This window comes from Mobula hypostoma, chromosome 28 (genome assembly GCF_963921235.1).
Source record: "Mobula hypostoma chromosome 28, sMobHyp1.1, whole genome shotgun sequence".
NCBI classification, from domain to species: Eukaryota; Metazoa; Chordata; class Chondrichthyes; order Myliobatiformes; family Myliobatidae; genus Mobula; species Mobula hypostoma.
Window position 1 is genome coordinate 17,451,341 of NC_086124.1, and position 17,918 is coordinate 17,469,258.

General features: G+C 47.2%; 1 protein-coding gene across 4 annotated transcripts in view; it reads right to left on the reverse strand.

Moving 5' to 3' along the window:
- LOC134338844 (uncharacterized) overlaps positions 1-17,918 on the reverse strand; it is a 43,172-nt gene that overhangs the window by 6,466 nt on the left and 18,788 nt on the right. For 2 of the 4 annotated variants that reach the window (XM_063034984.1, XM_063034985.1), the window contains 8 exons: positions 16,158-16,270; positions 11,008-11,118; positions 10,516-10,546; positions 8,997-9,023; positions 7,309-7,335; positions 5,184-5,210; positions 3,057-3,083; positions 938-964 (listed from right to left, as the gene is read on the reverse strand). In XM_063034984.1, coding sequence (XP_062891054.1) covers positions 938-964; positions 3,057-3,083; positions 5,184-5,210; positions 7,309-7,335; positions 8,997-9,023; positions 10,516-10,546; positions 11,008-11,118; positions 16,158-16,270 — 390 coding nt within the window. The remainder of the gene's footprint in view (positions 1-937; positions 965-3,056; positions 3,084-5,183; positions 5,211-7,308; positions 7,336-8,996; positions 9,024-10,515; positions 10,547-11,007; positions 11,119-16,157; positions 16,271-17,918) is intronic. The other 2 variants (XM_063034987.1, XM_063034986.1) reach the window with 2 other exon arrangements.

Sequence of the window (17,918 nt, forward strand, 5' to 3'; positions counted from 1 at the left end):
CTGTTGTCAGATTATTGAACACTGTCCTAGGACGACAAAACGGACTCTTCACCTTATAATTTATCCTAAGACCTTGTTTATTGTCTGCCTGCACTGCACCTTCTCTGTAACTATTCGGCATTCTGTTATTGATTTCCTTTGTTCTACTTCAAGGCAATGTGTAATGATCTGATCTGTATGAACAGTGTGCAAGACAAGATCTTCACTGCATCCCCGTACATTTAACAATTAAAAAAAAACCATTGCCACAGCTCAGCACATCATGGAAACCAGCCCCTCTGCCATGGACTCTGTCTACACTTCCCGCTGCCTCGGTAAAACAGCCAGCAGAATCAGAGACCCCTCTCACACCGAACATTCTCTCTTCTCCCCTCTCCCATCAGGCAGAAGATATAAAAGGCCGAAAACATGTCCCACTGGGCTCAAGGACAGCTTCTACCCCACTGTTATCAGACTATTCAATAGATCTCCAGTGTATGAAATTGGATTTCTGCCCTCACAATCTATGTCGTTATGACCTTACACCTTGTCTGCCTGCACTGCACTTTCTCTGTAACTGTAAGACTTTATTCTGCGTTCTGTTATTGTTTTACCTTGTTCTACCTTGTTGCCCTGTGTAATGATCCGATCTGTATGAACAGTGTGCAAGACAAGCTTTTCACTGTATCTCGGTATACATGACAATAATAACTGAACCAATAATTACGGGCTACAAATAGTGGCAGCAAGGGAGGAACATGGGAGGGGACAGGAATAAAGGAGGGGCTGAGAAATGAGAGAAAGGATAGGGAGCAAGTGACGATTAGAGGGAAGGAGTGATCATGCTGGGGAGGTTGGGATGATGGAGGGGAAAGAGTGAACATGAGGGGAGTGAGGAAGGAGGGCAGGGGGAGAGGAATGAGGGACAATGAAGGGTCACCCTCAGCGATCCACTCACCGTTATTACTTTCAGCATCCTCCGTCCCTGGAAAAAGCAGCAACCATAACGTTAGTGGGGTGGATCCAACCTCCAACCCTCTCTCCCCACTCCTGATCTTCATCCATCACCTCACTCATTCTCCGTCCACCCCCCTGCATTCATTCCTCTCCCCTCCACCCCATTCTCTCCGTTCCACAACTCTCCCCAACTCCCTCTGTCCCACTCCTTCCCTCCCTCCATCACACAGTCACACTAACTCCCTGCATTTCACCCTTCCTCATCGACTCCCCTTTCCTCCCTCCTACAGTCCCTCCCCTCCACCGGACACCCTCCAGACATCACAAGACTCTGCCGCTCAAAACATATCCCTGCATTTTATGCCACCTCATGTGACCTGCCGCAGGCCACTGGTTCCTGCTGGGGACAAAGCCCCATGGACCTCACTTCCCTGTCCTCTCTACCTCCATGTTAAAGCTCCCTTATCCCCTCTCCCACCAAGTGTACAGTTCTTACTGCCTCAGTACAGCAGCCTGCAGAATCAATGACCCCACCCATCCCAGACATTCTCTCTCCTCCCTTGTCCCATCAGGCAGATGATACAAAAGCCTGAAAACACATCCCACCAGGCTCAAGGACAACTTCTATCTCACTGTTATCTGGCTGTTAAACAGATCTCTTGTTCGAAATTGAGCTCTTGCCCTTACAACCTATGTCGTATGATCTTACACCTTATTGTCTGCCTGCACTGTACTTGCTCTGTAACTGTAACACTTAATTCTGCATTCTCTTCTTGTTTTCCCTTGTTCTACCTCAATTCACTGCGTAATGATCTGACCACCACCAGCTGAGCCGAAACTGGTCCCTGATTGTGTCTTCGCTGCTCTCTTGTTTCTGCACACTCTTTATTCTTACTCTCTGTAATTTATCTCATGTGTGCTGTCGAAATCCACATTGCCAATGATGCCTCTGCAAGCAAATCTTTCATTGCATCACAACCCCACTGTACCAGTGCACAGGGCAATGAATTCAAATTCCCTTCCCACTATATCCTACTCCTCTTCCCTCCAGCTCTCCTTCCCCATCTGTCCGCCCCTCCATCCTTCTCCTATTACACACACCCTGACATTGTCTCTTCTCCCCTCTCCATCGGATACAAAATACAAAAGCCTGAAAGCACCTACCACTAGGCTCAGGAACAGCTTCTATCCGGCTTTTATCAGATTATTGAACACTATCCTAGGATGACAAGATGGACTCTTCACCTCATAATTCATCCTGTTATGATCTTGTTCATTGTCTGCCTAAACTGCACTTTCTCTGTAACACTTCATTCTGCATTCTGTTATTGTTTTCCCGTGTTCTACCACAATGCACTGTGTGATGATCTGAACTGTATGAACAGTGTGCAAGACAAGACTTTCACTGCATCTCCGTACATTTAACAATAAAAAAAAACGATTGCCACAGCTCAGCACATCATGGAAACCAGCCTCTCTGCCATGGACTCTGTCTGCACTTCCCGCTGCCTCGGTAAAACAGCCAGCAGAATCAGAGACCCCTCTCACACCGAACATTCTCTCTTCTCCCCTCTCCCATCAGGCAGAAGATATAAAAGACCGAAAACATGTCCCACTGGGCTCAAGGACAGCTTCAGACTATCCAATAGATCTCCAGTGTATAAAATTGGATTTCTGCCCTCACAATCTATGTCGTTATGACCTTGCACCTTGTCTGCCTGCACTGCACTTTCTCTGTAACTGTAAGACTTTATTCTGCGTTCTGTTATTGTTTTACCTTGTTCTACCTTGTTGCACTGTGTAATGATCTGATCTGTATGAACAGTGTGCAAGACAAGCTTTTCACTGTATCTCGGTATACATGACAATTATAATTGTACCAATCATCACGGACTACAAATAGTGGGAGCAAGGGAGGTACATGGGAGGGAGGAGGAATAAAGGAGAGGATGAGAAATGGGGGAAAGGGTAGGGAGCAAGCGAGGATTAGATGGAGGGAATGATCATACTGGGGAGGTTGGGAGGATGGAGGGGAAAGAGTGAACATGAGTGGAGTGAGGAAGGAGGGCAGGGGAAAGGAATGAGCGACAATGGAGGGTCACCCTCAGCGATCCACTCACCGTTATTACTTTTGGTGTCCTTCGTCCCTGGAAAAAGCAACAACCATAACGTTAGTGGGGCGATTCAACCTCCATCCCTCTCTCCCCACATCACCTCATTCATTCTCCGTCCACCCCCCTCCATCCATCCCTCTCCCTCCCCACCCCATTCTATCCGTTTCACCACTCTTCCCAACTCCCTATGTACCCCTCTGTCCTACTCCTTCCCTCATACCTACTCCCTCCCTCTGTCACACTTACTCCCTGCATTTCACCCTTCTTCATCGTCTCCATTTTCCACCCTCCTACTCTCGCTCTCCTCCCCTCCACCGGACACCCTCCAGACATCACAGGACTCTGCCGCTCAAAACATATCCCTGCATTTTATACCACCTCATGTGACCTGCCGCAGGCCACTGGTTCCTGTCGGGGTCAAAGCTCCGTGGACCTCACTTCCCCGTCCTCTATCCCTCCCTGTTAAAGCTCCCTTATACCACTCGCCCACCAAGTGTACAGTTCTCACTGCCTCAGTACAGCAGCCTGCAGAATCAATGACCCCACCCATCCCAGACATTCTCTCTCCTCCCTTGTCCCATCAGGCAGATGATACAAAAGCCTGAAAGCACATCCCACCAGGTTCAAGGACAACTTCTATCTCACTGTTATCTGGCTGTTAAACAGATCTCTTGTTCGAAATTGAGCTCTTGCCCTTACAACCTATGTCATATGATTTTACACCTTATTGTCTGCCTGCACTGTACTTGCTCTGTAACTGTAACACTTAATTCTGCATTCTCTTCTTGTTTTCCCTCATTCTACCTCAATTCACTGCGTAATGATCTGACCACCACCAGCTGAGCCGAAACTGGTCCCTGATTGTGTCTTCGCTGCTCTCTTGTTTCTGCACACTCTTTATTTTTACTCTCTGTAATTTATCTCATGTGTGCTGTCGAAATCCACACTGCCAATGATGCCTCTGCAAGCAAATCTTTTATTGCATCACAACCCCACTGTACCAGTGCACAGGGCAATGAATTCAAATTCCCTTCCCACTATATCCTACTCCTCTTCCCTCCAGCTCTCCTTCCCCATCTGTCCGCCCCTCCATCCTTCTCCTATTACACACACCCTGACATTGTCTCTTCTCCCCTCTCCATCGGATACAAAATACAAAAGCCTGAAAGCACCTACCACTAGGCTCAGGAACAGCTTCTATCCGGCTTTTATCAGATTATTGAACACTATCCTAGGATGACAAGATGGACTCTTCACCTCATAATTCATCCTGTTATGATCTTGTTCATTGTCTGCCTAAACTGCACTTTCTCTGTAACACTTCATTCTGCATTCTGTTATTGTTTTCCCGTGTTCTACCACAATGCACTGTGTAATGATCTGAACTGTATGAACAGTGTGCAAGACAAGACTTTCACTGCATCTCCGTACATTTAACAATAAAAAAAAACGATTGCCACAGCTCAGCACATCATGGAAACCAGCCTCTCTGCCATGGACTCTGTCTACACATCCCGCTGCCTCTGTAAAACAGCCAGCAGAATCAAAGACACCCCTCACACTGAAAATTCTCTCTTCTCCCCTCTCCCATCAGGCAGAAGATATAAAAGACCAAAAACATGTCCCACTGGGCTCAAAGACAGCTTCTACCTCACTGTTATCAGAGTATTCAATAGATCTCTAGTGTATGTAATTGGATTCCTGCCCTCACAATCTATGTCGTTATGACCTTACACCTTGTCTGCCTGCACTGCACTTTCTCTGTAACTGTAAGACTTTATTCTGCGTTCTGTTATTGTTTTACCTTGTTCTCCCTTGTTGCACTGTGTAATGATCTGATCTGTATGAACAGTGTGCAAGACAAGCTTTTCACTGTATCTCGGTATACATGACAATTATAACTGTACCAATCATCACAGACTACAAATAGTGGGAGCAAGGGAGGTACATGGGAGGGGAGAGGATGAGAAATGAGGGAAAGGATAGGGAGCAAGCAAGGATTAGATGGAGGGAATGATCATACTGGGGAGGTTGGGATGATGGCGAGGAAAGAGTGAACATGAGTGGAGTGAGGAAGGAGGGCAGGGGGAAAGGAATGAGGGACAATGGAGGGTCACACGGCGATCCACTCACCATTATTACTTTTGGCGTCCTTCGTCCCTGGAGAAAGCAACAACCATAACGTTAGTGGGGCGATTCAACCTCCATCCCTCTCTCCCCACATCACCTCATTCATTCTCCGTCCACCCCCCTCCATCCATCCCTCTCCCTCCCCACCCCATTCTCTCCGTTTCACCACTCTTCCCAACTCCCTATGTACCCCTCTGTCCCACTCCTTCCCTCATACCTACTCCCTCCCTCTGTCACACTTACTCCCTGCATTTCACCCTTCTTCATCGTCTCCATTTTCCACCCTCCTACTCTCGCTCTCCTCCCCTCCACCGGACACCCTCCAGACATCACAGGACTCTGCCGCTCAAAACATATCCCTGCATTTTATACCACCTCATGTGACCTGCCGCAGGCCACTGGTTCCTGCCAGGGTCAAAGCCCCGTGGACCTCACTTCCCCGTCCTCTATCCCTCCCTGTTAAAGCTCCCTTATACCACTTGCCCACCAAGTGTACAGTTCTCACTGCCTCAGTACAGCAGCCTGCAGAATCAATGACCCCACCCATCCCAGACATTCTCTCTCCTCCCTTGTCCCATCAGGCAGATGATACAAAAGCCTGAAAGCACATCCCACCAGGTTCAAGGACAACTTCTATCTCACTGTTATCTGGCTGTTAAACAGATCTCTTGTTCGAAATTGAGCTCTTGCCCTTACAACATATGTCGTATGATTTTACACCTTATTGTCTGCCTGCACTGTACTTGCTCTGTAACTGTAACACTTAATTCTGCATTCTCTTCTTGTTTTCCCTTGTTCTACCTCAATTCACTGCGTAATGATCTGACCACCACCAGCTCAGCCGAAACTGGTCCCTGATTGTGTCTTCGCTGCTCTCTTGTTTCTGCACACTCTTTATTTTTACTCTCTGTAATTTATCTCATGTGTGCTGTCGAAATCCACACTGCCAATGATGCCTCTGCAAGCAAATCTTTCATTGCATCACAACCCCACTGTACCAGTGCACAGGGCAATGAATTCAAATTCCCTTCCCACTATATCCTACTCCTCTTCCCTCCAGCTCTCCTTCCCCATCTGTCCGCCCCTCCATCCTTCTCCTATTACACACACCCTGACATTGTCTCTTCTCCCCTCTCCATCGGATACAAAATACAAAAGCCTGAAAGCACCTACCACTAGGCTCAGGAACAGCTTCTATCCGGCTTTTATCAGATTATTGAACACTATCCTAGGATGACAAGATGGACTCTTCACCTCATAATTCATCCTGTTATGATCTTGTTCATTGTCTGCCTAAACTGCACTTTCTCTGTAACACTTCATTCTGCATTCTGTTATTGTTTTCCCGTGTTCTACCACAATGCACTGTGTAATGATCTGAACTGTATGAACAGTGTGCAAGACAAGATTTTCACTCTCTCTCGGTACATCTAACAATAAAAAAACGATTGCCACAGCTCAGCACATCATGGAAACCAGCCTCTCTGCCATGGACTCTGTCTACACATCCCGCTGCCTCTGTAAAACAGCCAGCAGTATCAAAGACACCCCTCACACTGAAAATTCTCTCTTCTCCCCTCTCCCATCAAGCAGAAGATATAAAAGACCAAAAACATGTCCCACTGGGCTCAAAGACAGCTTCTACCTCACTGTTATCAGAGTATTCAATAGATCTCTAGTGTATGTAATTGGATTCCTGCCCTCACAATCTATGTCGTTATGACCTTACACCTTGTCTGCCTGCACTGCACTTTCTCTGTAACTGTAAGACTTTATTTTGCGTTCTGTTATTGTTTTACCTTGTTCTCCCTTGTTGCCCTGTGTAATGATCAGATCTGTATGAACAGTGTGCAAGACAAGCTTTTCACTGTATCTCGGTATACATGACAATTCTAACTGTACCAATCATCACAGACTACAAATAGTGGGAGCAAGGGAGGTACATGGGAGGGGAGAGGATGAGAAATGAGGGAAAGGATAGGGAGCAAGCAAGGATTAGATGGAGGGAATGATCATACTGGGGAGGTTGGGATGATGGAGAGGAAAGAGTGAACATGAGTGGAGTGAGGAAGGAGGGCAGGGGGAAAGGAATGAGGGACAATGGAGGGTCACACGGCGATCCACTCACCATTATTACTTTTGGCGTCCTTCGTCCCTGGAGAAAGCAACAACCATAACGTTAGTGGGGCGATTCAACCTCCATCCCTCTCTCCCCACATCACCTCATTCATTCTCCGTCCACCCCCCTCCATCCATCCCTCTCCCTCCCCACCCCATTCTCTCCGTTTCACCACTCTTCCCAACTCCCTATGTACCCCTCTGTCCTACTCCTTCCCTCATACCTACTCCCTCCCTCCGTCACACTTACTCCCTGCATTTCACCCTTCTTCATCGACTCCCTTTTCCACCCTCCTGCTCTCGCTCTCCTCTCCTCCACCGGACACCCTCCAGACATCATAGGACTCTGCCGCTCAAAACATATCCCTTCATTTTATGCCACCTCATGTGACCTGCCGCAGGCCACTGGCTCCTGGCAGGGACAAAGCCCCGTGGACCTCACTTCCCTGTCCTCTCTCCCTCCCTATTAAAGCTCCCTTATCCCTCCCCCCACCAAGTGTACAGTTCTCACTGCCTCAGTACAGCAGCCTGCAGAATCAATGACCCCACCCATCCCAGACATTCTCTCTCCTCCCTTGTCCCATCAGGCAGATGATACAAAAGCCTGAAAACACATCCCACCAGGCTCAAGGACAACTTCTATCCCACTGTTATCTGGCTGTTAAACAGATCTCTTGTTCGAAATTGAGCTCTTGCCCTTACAACCTATGTCGTATGATCTTACACCTTCTTGTCTGCCTGCACTGTACTTGCTCTGTAACTGTAACACTTAATTCTGCATTCTCTTCTTGTTTTCCCTTGTTCTACCTCAATTCACTGCGTAATGATCTGACCACCACCAGCTCAGCCGAAACTGGTCCCTGATTGTGTCTTCGCTGCACTCTCCTTTCTGCACACTATATTTTTACTCTCTGTAATTTATCTCCTGTGTTGTCGAAATCCACACTGCCAGTGATGTCTCTGCAAGCAAATCTTTCACTGAATCGGAATCTCACTGTACCAGTGCACAGGGCAATGAATTCAAGTTCCCTTCCAACTATTTCCTACTCCTCTTCACTCCAGCTCTCCTTCCCCATCTGTCCACCTCTCCATCCTTTTCCTATTACACACACCCTGACATTGTCTCTTCTCCCCTCTCCATCGGATACAAAATACCAAAGCCTGAAAGCACCTACCACTAGGCTCAGGAACAGCTTCTACCCAGCTGTTATCAGATTATTGAACACTGTCCTAGGATGACAAGATGGACTCTTCACCTCATAATTCATCCTGTTATGATCTTGTTCATTGTCTGCCTAAACTGCACTTTCTCTGTAACTGTAAGACTTTATTCTGTGTTCTGTTATTGTTTTACCTTGTTCTACCTTGTTGCACTGTGTAATGATCTGATCTGTATGAACAGTGTGCAAGACAAGCTTTTCACTGTATCTCGGTATACATGACAATTCTAACTGTACCAATCATCACGGGCTACAAATAGTGGGAGCAAGGGAGGTACATGGGAGGGAGGAGGAATACAGGAGAGGATGAGAAATGGGGGAAAGGGTAGGGAGCAAGCGAGGATTAGATGGAGGGAATGATCATACTGGGGAGGTTGGGATGATGGAGGGGAAAGAGTGAACATGAGGGGAGTGAGGAAGGAGGGCAGGGGGAAAGGAATGAGGGACAATGGAGGGTCACCCTCGGCAATCCACTCACCATTATTACTTTTGGCGTCCTTCGTCCCTGGAAAAAGCAGCAACCAGAACTTTAGTGGGGCGATTCAACCTCCATCCCTCTCTCCCCACCCCATTCTCTCCGTTTCACCACTCTCCCCAACTCCCTCTGTCCCTCTCTGTCTCACTCCATCCTTCTACCCTACTCCCTCCCTCCATCACAGACACTTACTCCCTGCATTTCACCCTTCCTCATCGACTCCCTTTTCCACCCTCCTGCTCTTGCTCTCCTCCCGTCCACCGGACACCCTCCAGACATCACAAGACTCTGCCGCTCAAAACATATTCCGGCATTTTATGCCACCTCATGTGACCTGCCGCAGGCCATTGGTTCCTGCCGGGGACAAGGCCCCGTGGACTTCACTTCCCTGTCTTTTCTCCCTCCCTGTTAAATCTCTCTTATCCCTCCCCCCCCTACCAAGTGTACGGTTCTCACTGCCTCAGTACAGCAGCCTGCAGAATCAATGATCCAACCCACCCCAGACATTCTCTCTCCTCCCTTGTCCCATCAGGCAGAAGATACAAAAGCCTGAAAACAGGTCCCACCAGGCTCAAGGATTGCTTCTACCCCACTGTTATCATGCTGTTAAATAGATCCCCTGTGTATGAAATTGAGCTTTTGCCCTTACAATCTATGTCTTTATGATCTTACACCTTGTCTGCCTGCACCGTACTTTCTCTGTAACTGTAACACTTTCTTCTCCATTCTGTTCTTGTTTTCCCTTGTTCTACCTTAATTCACTATGTGATGATCTGACCAGCACCATCTGAGACAGAACTGGTCCCTGATTGTGTGTTCGCTGCACCCTCTTGTTTCTGCACTCTCTTTATTTTTACTCTCTGTAATTTATCTCCTATGTGTTGTCAAAATCTACATTACCAGAGATGCTGCTGCAAGCAAGTCTTTCATTCTATCGGAACCTCACCGTACCAGTGCACAAGACAATGAGATCAAATTAACTTGAATTCCCTTCCAACTACTTCCTACTCCTCTTCCCTCCAGCTCTCCTTCCCCGTCTGTCTGCCCCTCCATCTTTCTCCCTTCTTACCCCCTTCCAGTTATTGCACCCACCCTGACATTGTCTCTTCTCCCCTTTCCATCGTATACAAACTACGAAAGCCTGGAAGCACTTATCACTAGGCTCACAAACAGCTTCTACCCGGCTGTTATCAGATTATTGAACAGTGTCCTTGGACGACAAGATGGACTCTTCACCTCATAATCAATCCTATCATCTTGTTCATTGCCTGCCTGCACTTTCTCTGTAACTAACACTTTATTCTCCATTCTGTTATTGTTTTCCCTTGTTCTACCTCAATGCACTGTGTAATGATCTGATCTGTATGAACAGTGTGCAAGACAAGATTTTCACTGAACCTGGATACCTGTGATAATAAAAAAAACCAATTTTCCCATGATCCCAGTGTAATTTGTGTTCTATAGCTGTCTGCTATGAATCTGTGATTAAACGCCGATCGCAATACAGGGAGACCAGACTGACCTTGAACTATATAATGCGTCTCCATGTCATCCTGTAAGATAAACAGGACAGAGTGGCAGGGTGACTCACACGATTTGGCACAATTGCTCAACACAGTACGGTATGAAAGAAGGGGTTGTGGAACAGGAGCAGTGGGTGTTGGAGAGACGGATGCCTGAGGGATGGGGGAGGAGGGAGGGGTACAATAGAGGAGAGACAGAGGAGGGGGACAGACACTGGAGAGACAGCGGATGGGGGATGAGTCTGGATACCAGAACGTTGGGGGAAGTGGGTGGGTACGTGGATGTCAGAGGACAGAGGAGGTGGACCGACACCGGAGGTACACGGTGGGGGCTGCAGAGGAAGAGGGAGGAATGGGGGTGGAGAGGAGACATAGGGGGAGAGAGGAGTGGTAGTGGAAAAGGGAAGCCAATGAAAGACAGAGGGATAGAGGCAAAAACGGAGAGACTCAATGCAGGAGGGAGACAGAGTTCGGATTGTTGCGGTTCTCACCATGTAGCACCTCATGAACACAGTTCGGCAGCCTTCCACCTCGAATCCCTTAGACTTCATGAATTTCTTTACGGGCGGATGATGTTCCTCGGCATCGAGAATCGTTCTATTCTGTAGGAGGGGGGGAGGAGAATGCGACAAAACAGTTCTCAGCAGTAGCAACTTTGCCCATGTGTCTGAACACACATCTCTCCCCCACACCCTCTGACCATTTCCTCAAGGTATCACTGAGACAAACATTTTGACCATCTACCCTATCCCATGTAGTATCGGACTGGCAACTTCATTGAAGTATTTAGAAACACTGTGCGGAACAGCCCTTTTCAGCCCAACGAGCCATACCCAGCAACCCATCCATTCAACCCCAGTCTGATCACAGGAAAAGTTACAACGACCAATTAACCAGAGCACCCAGAGGAAACCCAGGCATTCCATGGGGAGGACGTACAAACTCCACCCACACCCAGCAACATCCTTGTAGATTTTCTCTGCACTCTTTTAATCTTATTTACATCTTTCCTGCAGATAGGTGACCAAAACTATGCACAATGCTCCAAATCAGGCCTCACCAATGTCTTAGACAATTTCAACATCCCATCTCCTGTGCTCAGCACTTTGATTTATGAAGGCCAATGTGCCAACAGCTTTCTTTAGCCCCTATCTCACCAGCATGTTATTTAACGTGCTCGTCAGGTTGTACTCAGAGTAGCGTGCACAGTTTTAGTCACCTTGCTACAGTGTTATATGACTCAAATCGCACGGAAACTGGCCTTTTAGCCCATCCAGTCTACATTGACTGACCTTTGCCTCGCCCCACCAGTATTATAGCCCTCCATACCTCTCCCATCCATGTACCCATCCAAACTTTTCTTCAACGTTACAAGTGAACCCACATCCACCACTTGCACTAGCAGCTCATTCCACACTCTCTCCACCCTCTGAGTGAAGTTTCCCTTAAACATTTCATCTTTTCCCCTTAACCCATGACCTCTAGTTCCAGTCTCTCACAACCTGTTGAAAAATTCTGCATTCATTTACCTTATCTACACTCTTCATAATTTTGTACACCCCTATCAAATCTCCTCCCATTCAGAATTAGATTTACTACCGCTGACAAATGTTGTGAAATTTGTTGTTTTGTGGCAGCAGTACATTGCAAAACATCACAATGAAAACTGAACTACAATAAGTACTTGACAGAGCTTTATAAGATTATGAGAGGCAAACAGAGTAGACAGGGTTGAAATGTCTAATTGCAGAGGGGATGCACTGAAGATGGGGGGGGGAGAGGGAGTTCAAAGGGAAAGCGAGAGGCAAGTTTTTTTTTTACTCAGAGTGGTGAATGCATCGAATGCTATGGTGGTTGAGGCAAACACATTAGAGACTTTTAAGAGACGTTTAGATAGGCAAAGGAATATGAGGAAGATGGAGGGATTTATGTAGGTAGGAGGGATTAGTGTTTGGGTGTTTTGGATTTGCTTTTTAGCTGATTGAGCAGAACACTGTGTACCAGAGGGCCTGTTCCTGTGCTACACTGCTCTATATTCCATCTAATACAAATTACAGGCATCCGTTATGGATTTGCACCTTGGAAGGTTTCCAGGGTGCAGGCCTGGGCAAGGTTGTATGGAAGACCGGCAGTTGCCCATGCTGCAAGTGTCCCCTCTCCACACCCTTGATGTTGTCCAAGGGAAGGGCACGGGGGCCGATACAGCTTGGCACCGGTGTCGTCGCAGAGCAATGTGTGGTTAAGTGCCTTGCTCAAGGACACAACATACAAATAACATTATTTAATTATATAAACAAATTAAATAAGGAGGGGAAAATGGCAAGGAAGTGTTCATGCATTCATTATCCATTCAGAAATCTGATGGCAGAGTGGAAGAATCTGTTCTTGAAACATTGAGTATGTGTCTTTCGGCTCCTGAGCCTCCTCCATGATGGTAGCAATGAGAAGAGGGCATGACCTGAGTGATGGGGGTCCTCAATGATGGACATTGCCTTTTTTGACACTTAGCCTTTTGAAGGTGTCCTGAATGCTGGGGTAACTAGTGCCTATGACGGAGCTGGCTGTGTTTTCAACTCCCTGCAGTGAATTCCGATCCTGTGCAGTGACACCTCCATACCAGTCGGTAATGCAAGCGGTTAGAATGCTTTCCACCGTACATCTATAGAAATTTGTGATTGTCTTTGGTAACATGAAGAAATAACAAGTAGGATAGAGAAAAGAGAATCAGCTGATGTTGTGTACTTGCAGTTTCCATAAGACTTTTGAGAAGGTGCCACAAATGAGCCTGCTGAACAAGCTTTGAGCCCATAGTATTACAGGAAAGATTCTAACAGGGATAAAGCAGTGGCTGATTAGTAGAAGGCAAAAAGTGGTAATAAAGGGAGCCTTTTCGCATTGGCTGCCATTGACTAGTGGTGTTCCACAGGATTCTGTATTGGGACCATTTCTTTTTATGTTCTATTTCTATAATTTGGATGATGGAATTGATGGCTTTGTTGGCACATTTTGCAGATGATATGAAGATAGGTGGAGGGCCAGAAAGTTTCGAGGAAGTAGAGAGGCTACAGAAGGACTTAGACAAATCAGGAGAATGGTCAAAGTGGCTGATGAATTACAGTGATGGGAAGTGTACAGTCCTGCACTTTGGTAGAAGAAAGGAAAGGGAAATGAGAGAAAAATACAAAAATCTGAGGTGCAAAGGGACCTGGGAGTCCTACTGCAGGTTGAGTCTGTGGTGAGGCAGACAGATGCAATTAATTTCAAGACAGCTAGAATACAAACACCAGGATATCAATGTTGCGACTTCATAAAGCATTGGTGAGGCCTCACTTGGGAGTATTGTGAGCAGCTTTGGGAATGTTAACTTAGAAAATGTGTGCTGAAACTGGACAGGGTTCAAAGGAGATTCAGATAAGTGATTCCAGGATTGAAAGGATTGGCATAGGAAGAGCATTTGATGGCTCCATGCCTGTATTCACTAGATATCAGAAGAATGAGAGGTGACCTCACTGAAACCTTTCGAATGGTGAAAGGCCTTGATAGAGTGGATGTTCACAGGACGGTTCCTGTGATAGTTCTGTTGTTGGCAAATTTATAGATGCATTTGAGTTGTGCCCTGTCACACAGTCGTGGGTGTAGAGTTGAGCAGTGGGCTAAGCACACATCCTTGAGGTGCAGCAGTGTCGATTGTGAGGAGGAGATTTCTTTTCTGATCCACACACACTGTGGAAGTCAAGGATCCAGTTGCAGAGGGAGGCAGAGGCTAGGTTTTGGAGCGTTTTTGGTTAGAACCAATGGTACGATTATGTTGAACGCTGAGTTGCCGTCAATAAACAGTAGCCTGACATAGGTATTGCAATTGTCCAGATGATCCAAGGCTGAGTGAACAGCCAGTGAGATTGCATCTGTGGCAGACCTATTATAACGATAAGCAAACTGCAGCAGGTCCAGGTCCTTGCTTAGGCAGGAGTTAATTCTGGCCATGACCAACCTCTCAAAGCACTTCATCCTAGTCGATGTGAGTACAACTGCTCACCCTGCTCTCCTTGGGCACTGGTATGATTAATGACCTTGTAGGCAGGTGGGAACCACTGACTGCAGCTGTGAGAGTTTGAAGATTTCCTTGAACACTCCCACCAGTAGGTTGGCACAGGTCTTCAGAGCCCTACCAGACAGACCATCAGGGACGAATGCCTTTCCAGAGTTCACCCGCTTGAAAGACGCTCTGACTTTGGCCTCCGAGACAGAGATCACAGGGTCACCAGGTGCTGCAGGTGTTCGCATAGATGTACTTTTATTCTCCCTTTCAAAACATGCATTCTTCAGCATTCAAGGGAATAAAGTCCTATCCTATTGAACATTTCCCAACAACTCAGGTCCTCATGTCTTGCCAACATCCTTGCTGGTTGTCTCTGCACTCTTTCAGTCTTGATGTTTCCTGTAGGTAGGTGACCAGAAATGCACAGAATACTCCAAATTCGGCCTTGACAACGTCTTGTACAGCTTGAACATCAGCGTCCCAACTCTTGTAATCAATACTCTGATATATGAAGACCAAAGGGTCAGAAGGTCTATTTACGACCCTATCTACCTGTGACACCACCTTCAAGGAATTGTTGTTCCACTCCACGCCTTGTAGCACATGGGTCAGAAGCATACCATTTCTACAGCTTGTCTGATATTGTTTTTGAGCACAGAATGAAAACGTGCAAGGAGCCGGTGGGATTTGAACCCAGGACCACTCAACTCGAAGTCCAGTGCAGATGCCACCACACCAATGGCCGGCTTCCAAGGAATTATGCAACTGAAACCCTCTGTTCTACCGCACTCCTCAGTGTCCTACCACTCGCAGTGCAAGACCTACTCTTTGGTTTCTCCTGCCAAAGTAAAAACACCTCACACTTGTCTGCAATACAAAAGGCCTAAACCAGAAAGATTGGAAAGATTTACCAGAGACTGGGGGCCCAAGTTACAAGGACAAGCTGCATAGACTTTTGGATTTCATGCCTTGCAATGTAAGAGATTGAATGGCGACGAGATAAAGGTGTGTATAATTATGAGAGACAGAGACAAGGTAAAACCACAGACTTTTGTTACGGGAGGGGCTACTTAAACAAGGGGGAATACGTTTAAGATCAGAGGTGAGAAATTTAAAAGGAACATCGGGGCTAACTGCTTCACATGAAGGGTGGTGCGTATTTGGAATGAGCTGCCGGAAATCATGGTGGAAGTGGGTAAATTAGCAATACCTATAAGCCAGCTAGACAACTTCATGGATAGGTGAGGTTTAGAGGGCAGATAGGACCATCTCTCTAGCCAAGACCAGTCAATTCTTTGGTCTTACTGACATTGAATGCAAAGTGGTTGCTGGAACACCACCCAACCAGCTGATCCATCTCACTTCCATATGCCTCCTCGTCAAGGCCAAGTCTCTTTAGGCTTTCTGAGTATGGACCATTTGGGGGTGAAGAGCCTGCTGAGGTGCTGTATACCTCTGTGACTCACGTCTCCCCAGCACAGTCTTATCCTTCCTGAGAGCATCACCAGAGCTGGACGCAGTGATCCGAAAGATTTGCACTGCCCCTCCCACACCACCGTCACCCACCACCCTCAATGCCCACCGGTTATGAAGGATACTTACATGAATAGAAAGATGTATATAATTACAAGTAATATTGTAATACTTGAAATCAAACCAGCAGTCCTGCATATGTTGAGACACGTAAGATATATTTATAACCTTTATAGTGGTATCTGTAAAAAAAAACATTTAAAAAAACTTTGAACAGGGCACAACTGCACAAACGCGTGGAGGTCGGCCACTGAGAACAGCGGGAAGAGATTAAAAGGAAGACAGGTTTACAGAGCGGGCATCAGAGGAGCAGGCGACGGAGTAGTGGGAGACAGAGTAGGAAGGCCTTGGCGATAAAGGGTCTCCTGTCTTTATTTTAAACAGTAGGTTATCTGCTTAAAATAAAGACAGGAAGTACGTGTGTGAGGCCGTTTTCTGTGCTCGGTGTCAGATGTGGAGGCCCTGGAGACTCTCAGTCTCCCGGATGACCACATCTACACCAGGTGCGTCAAGCTGCAGCTCCTTAGAGACTGCATTAGGGAACTGGAGCTGCAGCTCGATGACCTTCCTCTGGTCAGGGAGAGTGAGGAGGTGATAGAGAGGAGCTATAGGCAGGTAGTCACCCCAGGACCACAGGAGACGGAGAACTGGTTAACAGTCAGGAGAGGGAAGGGCAAGAAGAATTACTACAGAGTACCCCAGTGGCTGTCCCCCTTAACAATAAGTATTCCTGCTTGAGTACTATGGGGCGGGGGGGGGGAAAACGGCCTATCTGAGGGAAGCAACAGTGGTCGCGCCTCTGGCACAGAGTCTGGCCTTATGGCTCAGGAGGGTAAGGAGAGGAAGAGGATGGCAGCAGTGATAGGGGACTCTACAGTTTGGGGGGGGGAGGGGTCAGATAGGCAATTCTGCGGACGCAGGAAAGAAACACGGATGGTAGTTTGCCTCCCAGGTGCCACGGTCCGAGATGTTTCTGATCGCGTCCATGATATCTTGCAGTGGGAAGAAGAACAGCCAGAGATCATGGTACATATTGGTACCAATGACACAAGTAGGAAAAGGGAGGAGGTCCTGAAAACAGACTACAGGAAGTCAGGAAAGAAGTTGAGAAGCAGGACCTCAAAGGTAGTAATCTCGGGATTACTGCCTGTGCCACATGACAGTGAGTATAGAATTAGAGTGAGGTGGAGGATAAATGCATGGCTGAGGGATTGGAGCAGGGGGCAGGGATTCAGATTTCTGGATCATTGGGACCTCTTTTGGGGCAGGTACAACCTGTACCAAAAGGACAGGTTGCACTTGAATCCGAGGGGGACCAATATCCCGGTGGGAAGGTTTAGAAACATAGAAACATAGAAAATAGGTGCAGGAGTAGGCCATTCGGCCCTTCGAGCCTGCACCGCCATTTATTATGATCATGGCTGATCATCCAACTCAGAACCCCACCCCAGCCTTCCCTCCATACCCCCTGACCCCCGTAGCCACAAGGGCCATATCTAACTCCCTCTTAAATATAGCCAATGAACTGGCCTCAACTGTTTCTTGTGGCAGAGAATTCCACAGATTCACCACTCTCTGTGTGAAGAAGTTTTTCCTAATCTCGGTCCTAAAAGGCTTCCCCTTTATCCTCTAACTGTGACCCCTTGTTCTGGACTTCCCCAACATCGGGAACAATCTTCCTGCATCTCGCCTGTCCAATCCCTTTAGGATTTTATACGTTTCAATCAGATCTCCCCTCAATCTTCTAAATTCCAACGAGTACAAGCCCAGTTCATCCAGTCTTTCATCATATGAAAGTCCTGCCATCCCAGGAATCAATCTGGTGAACCT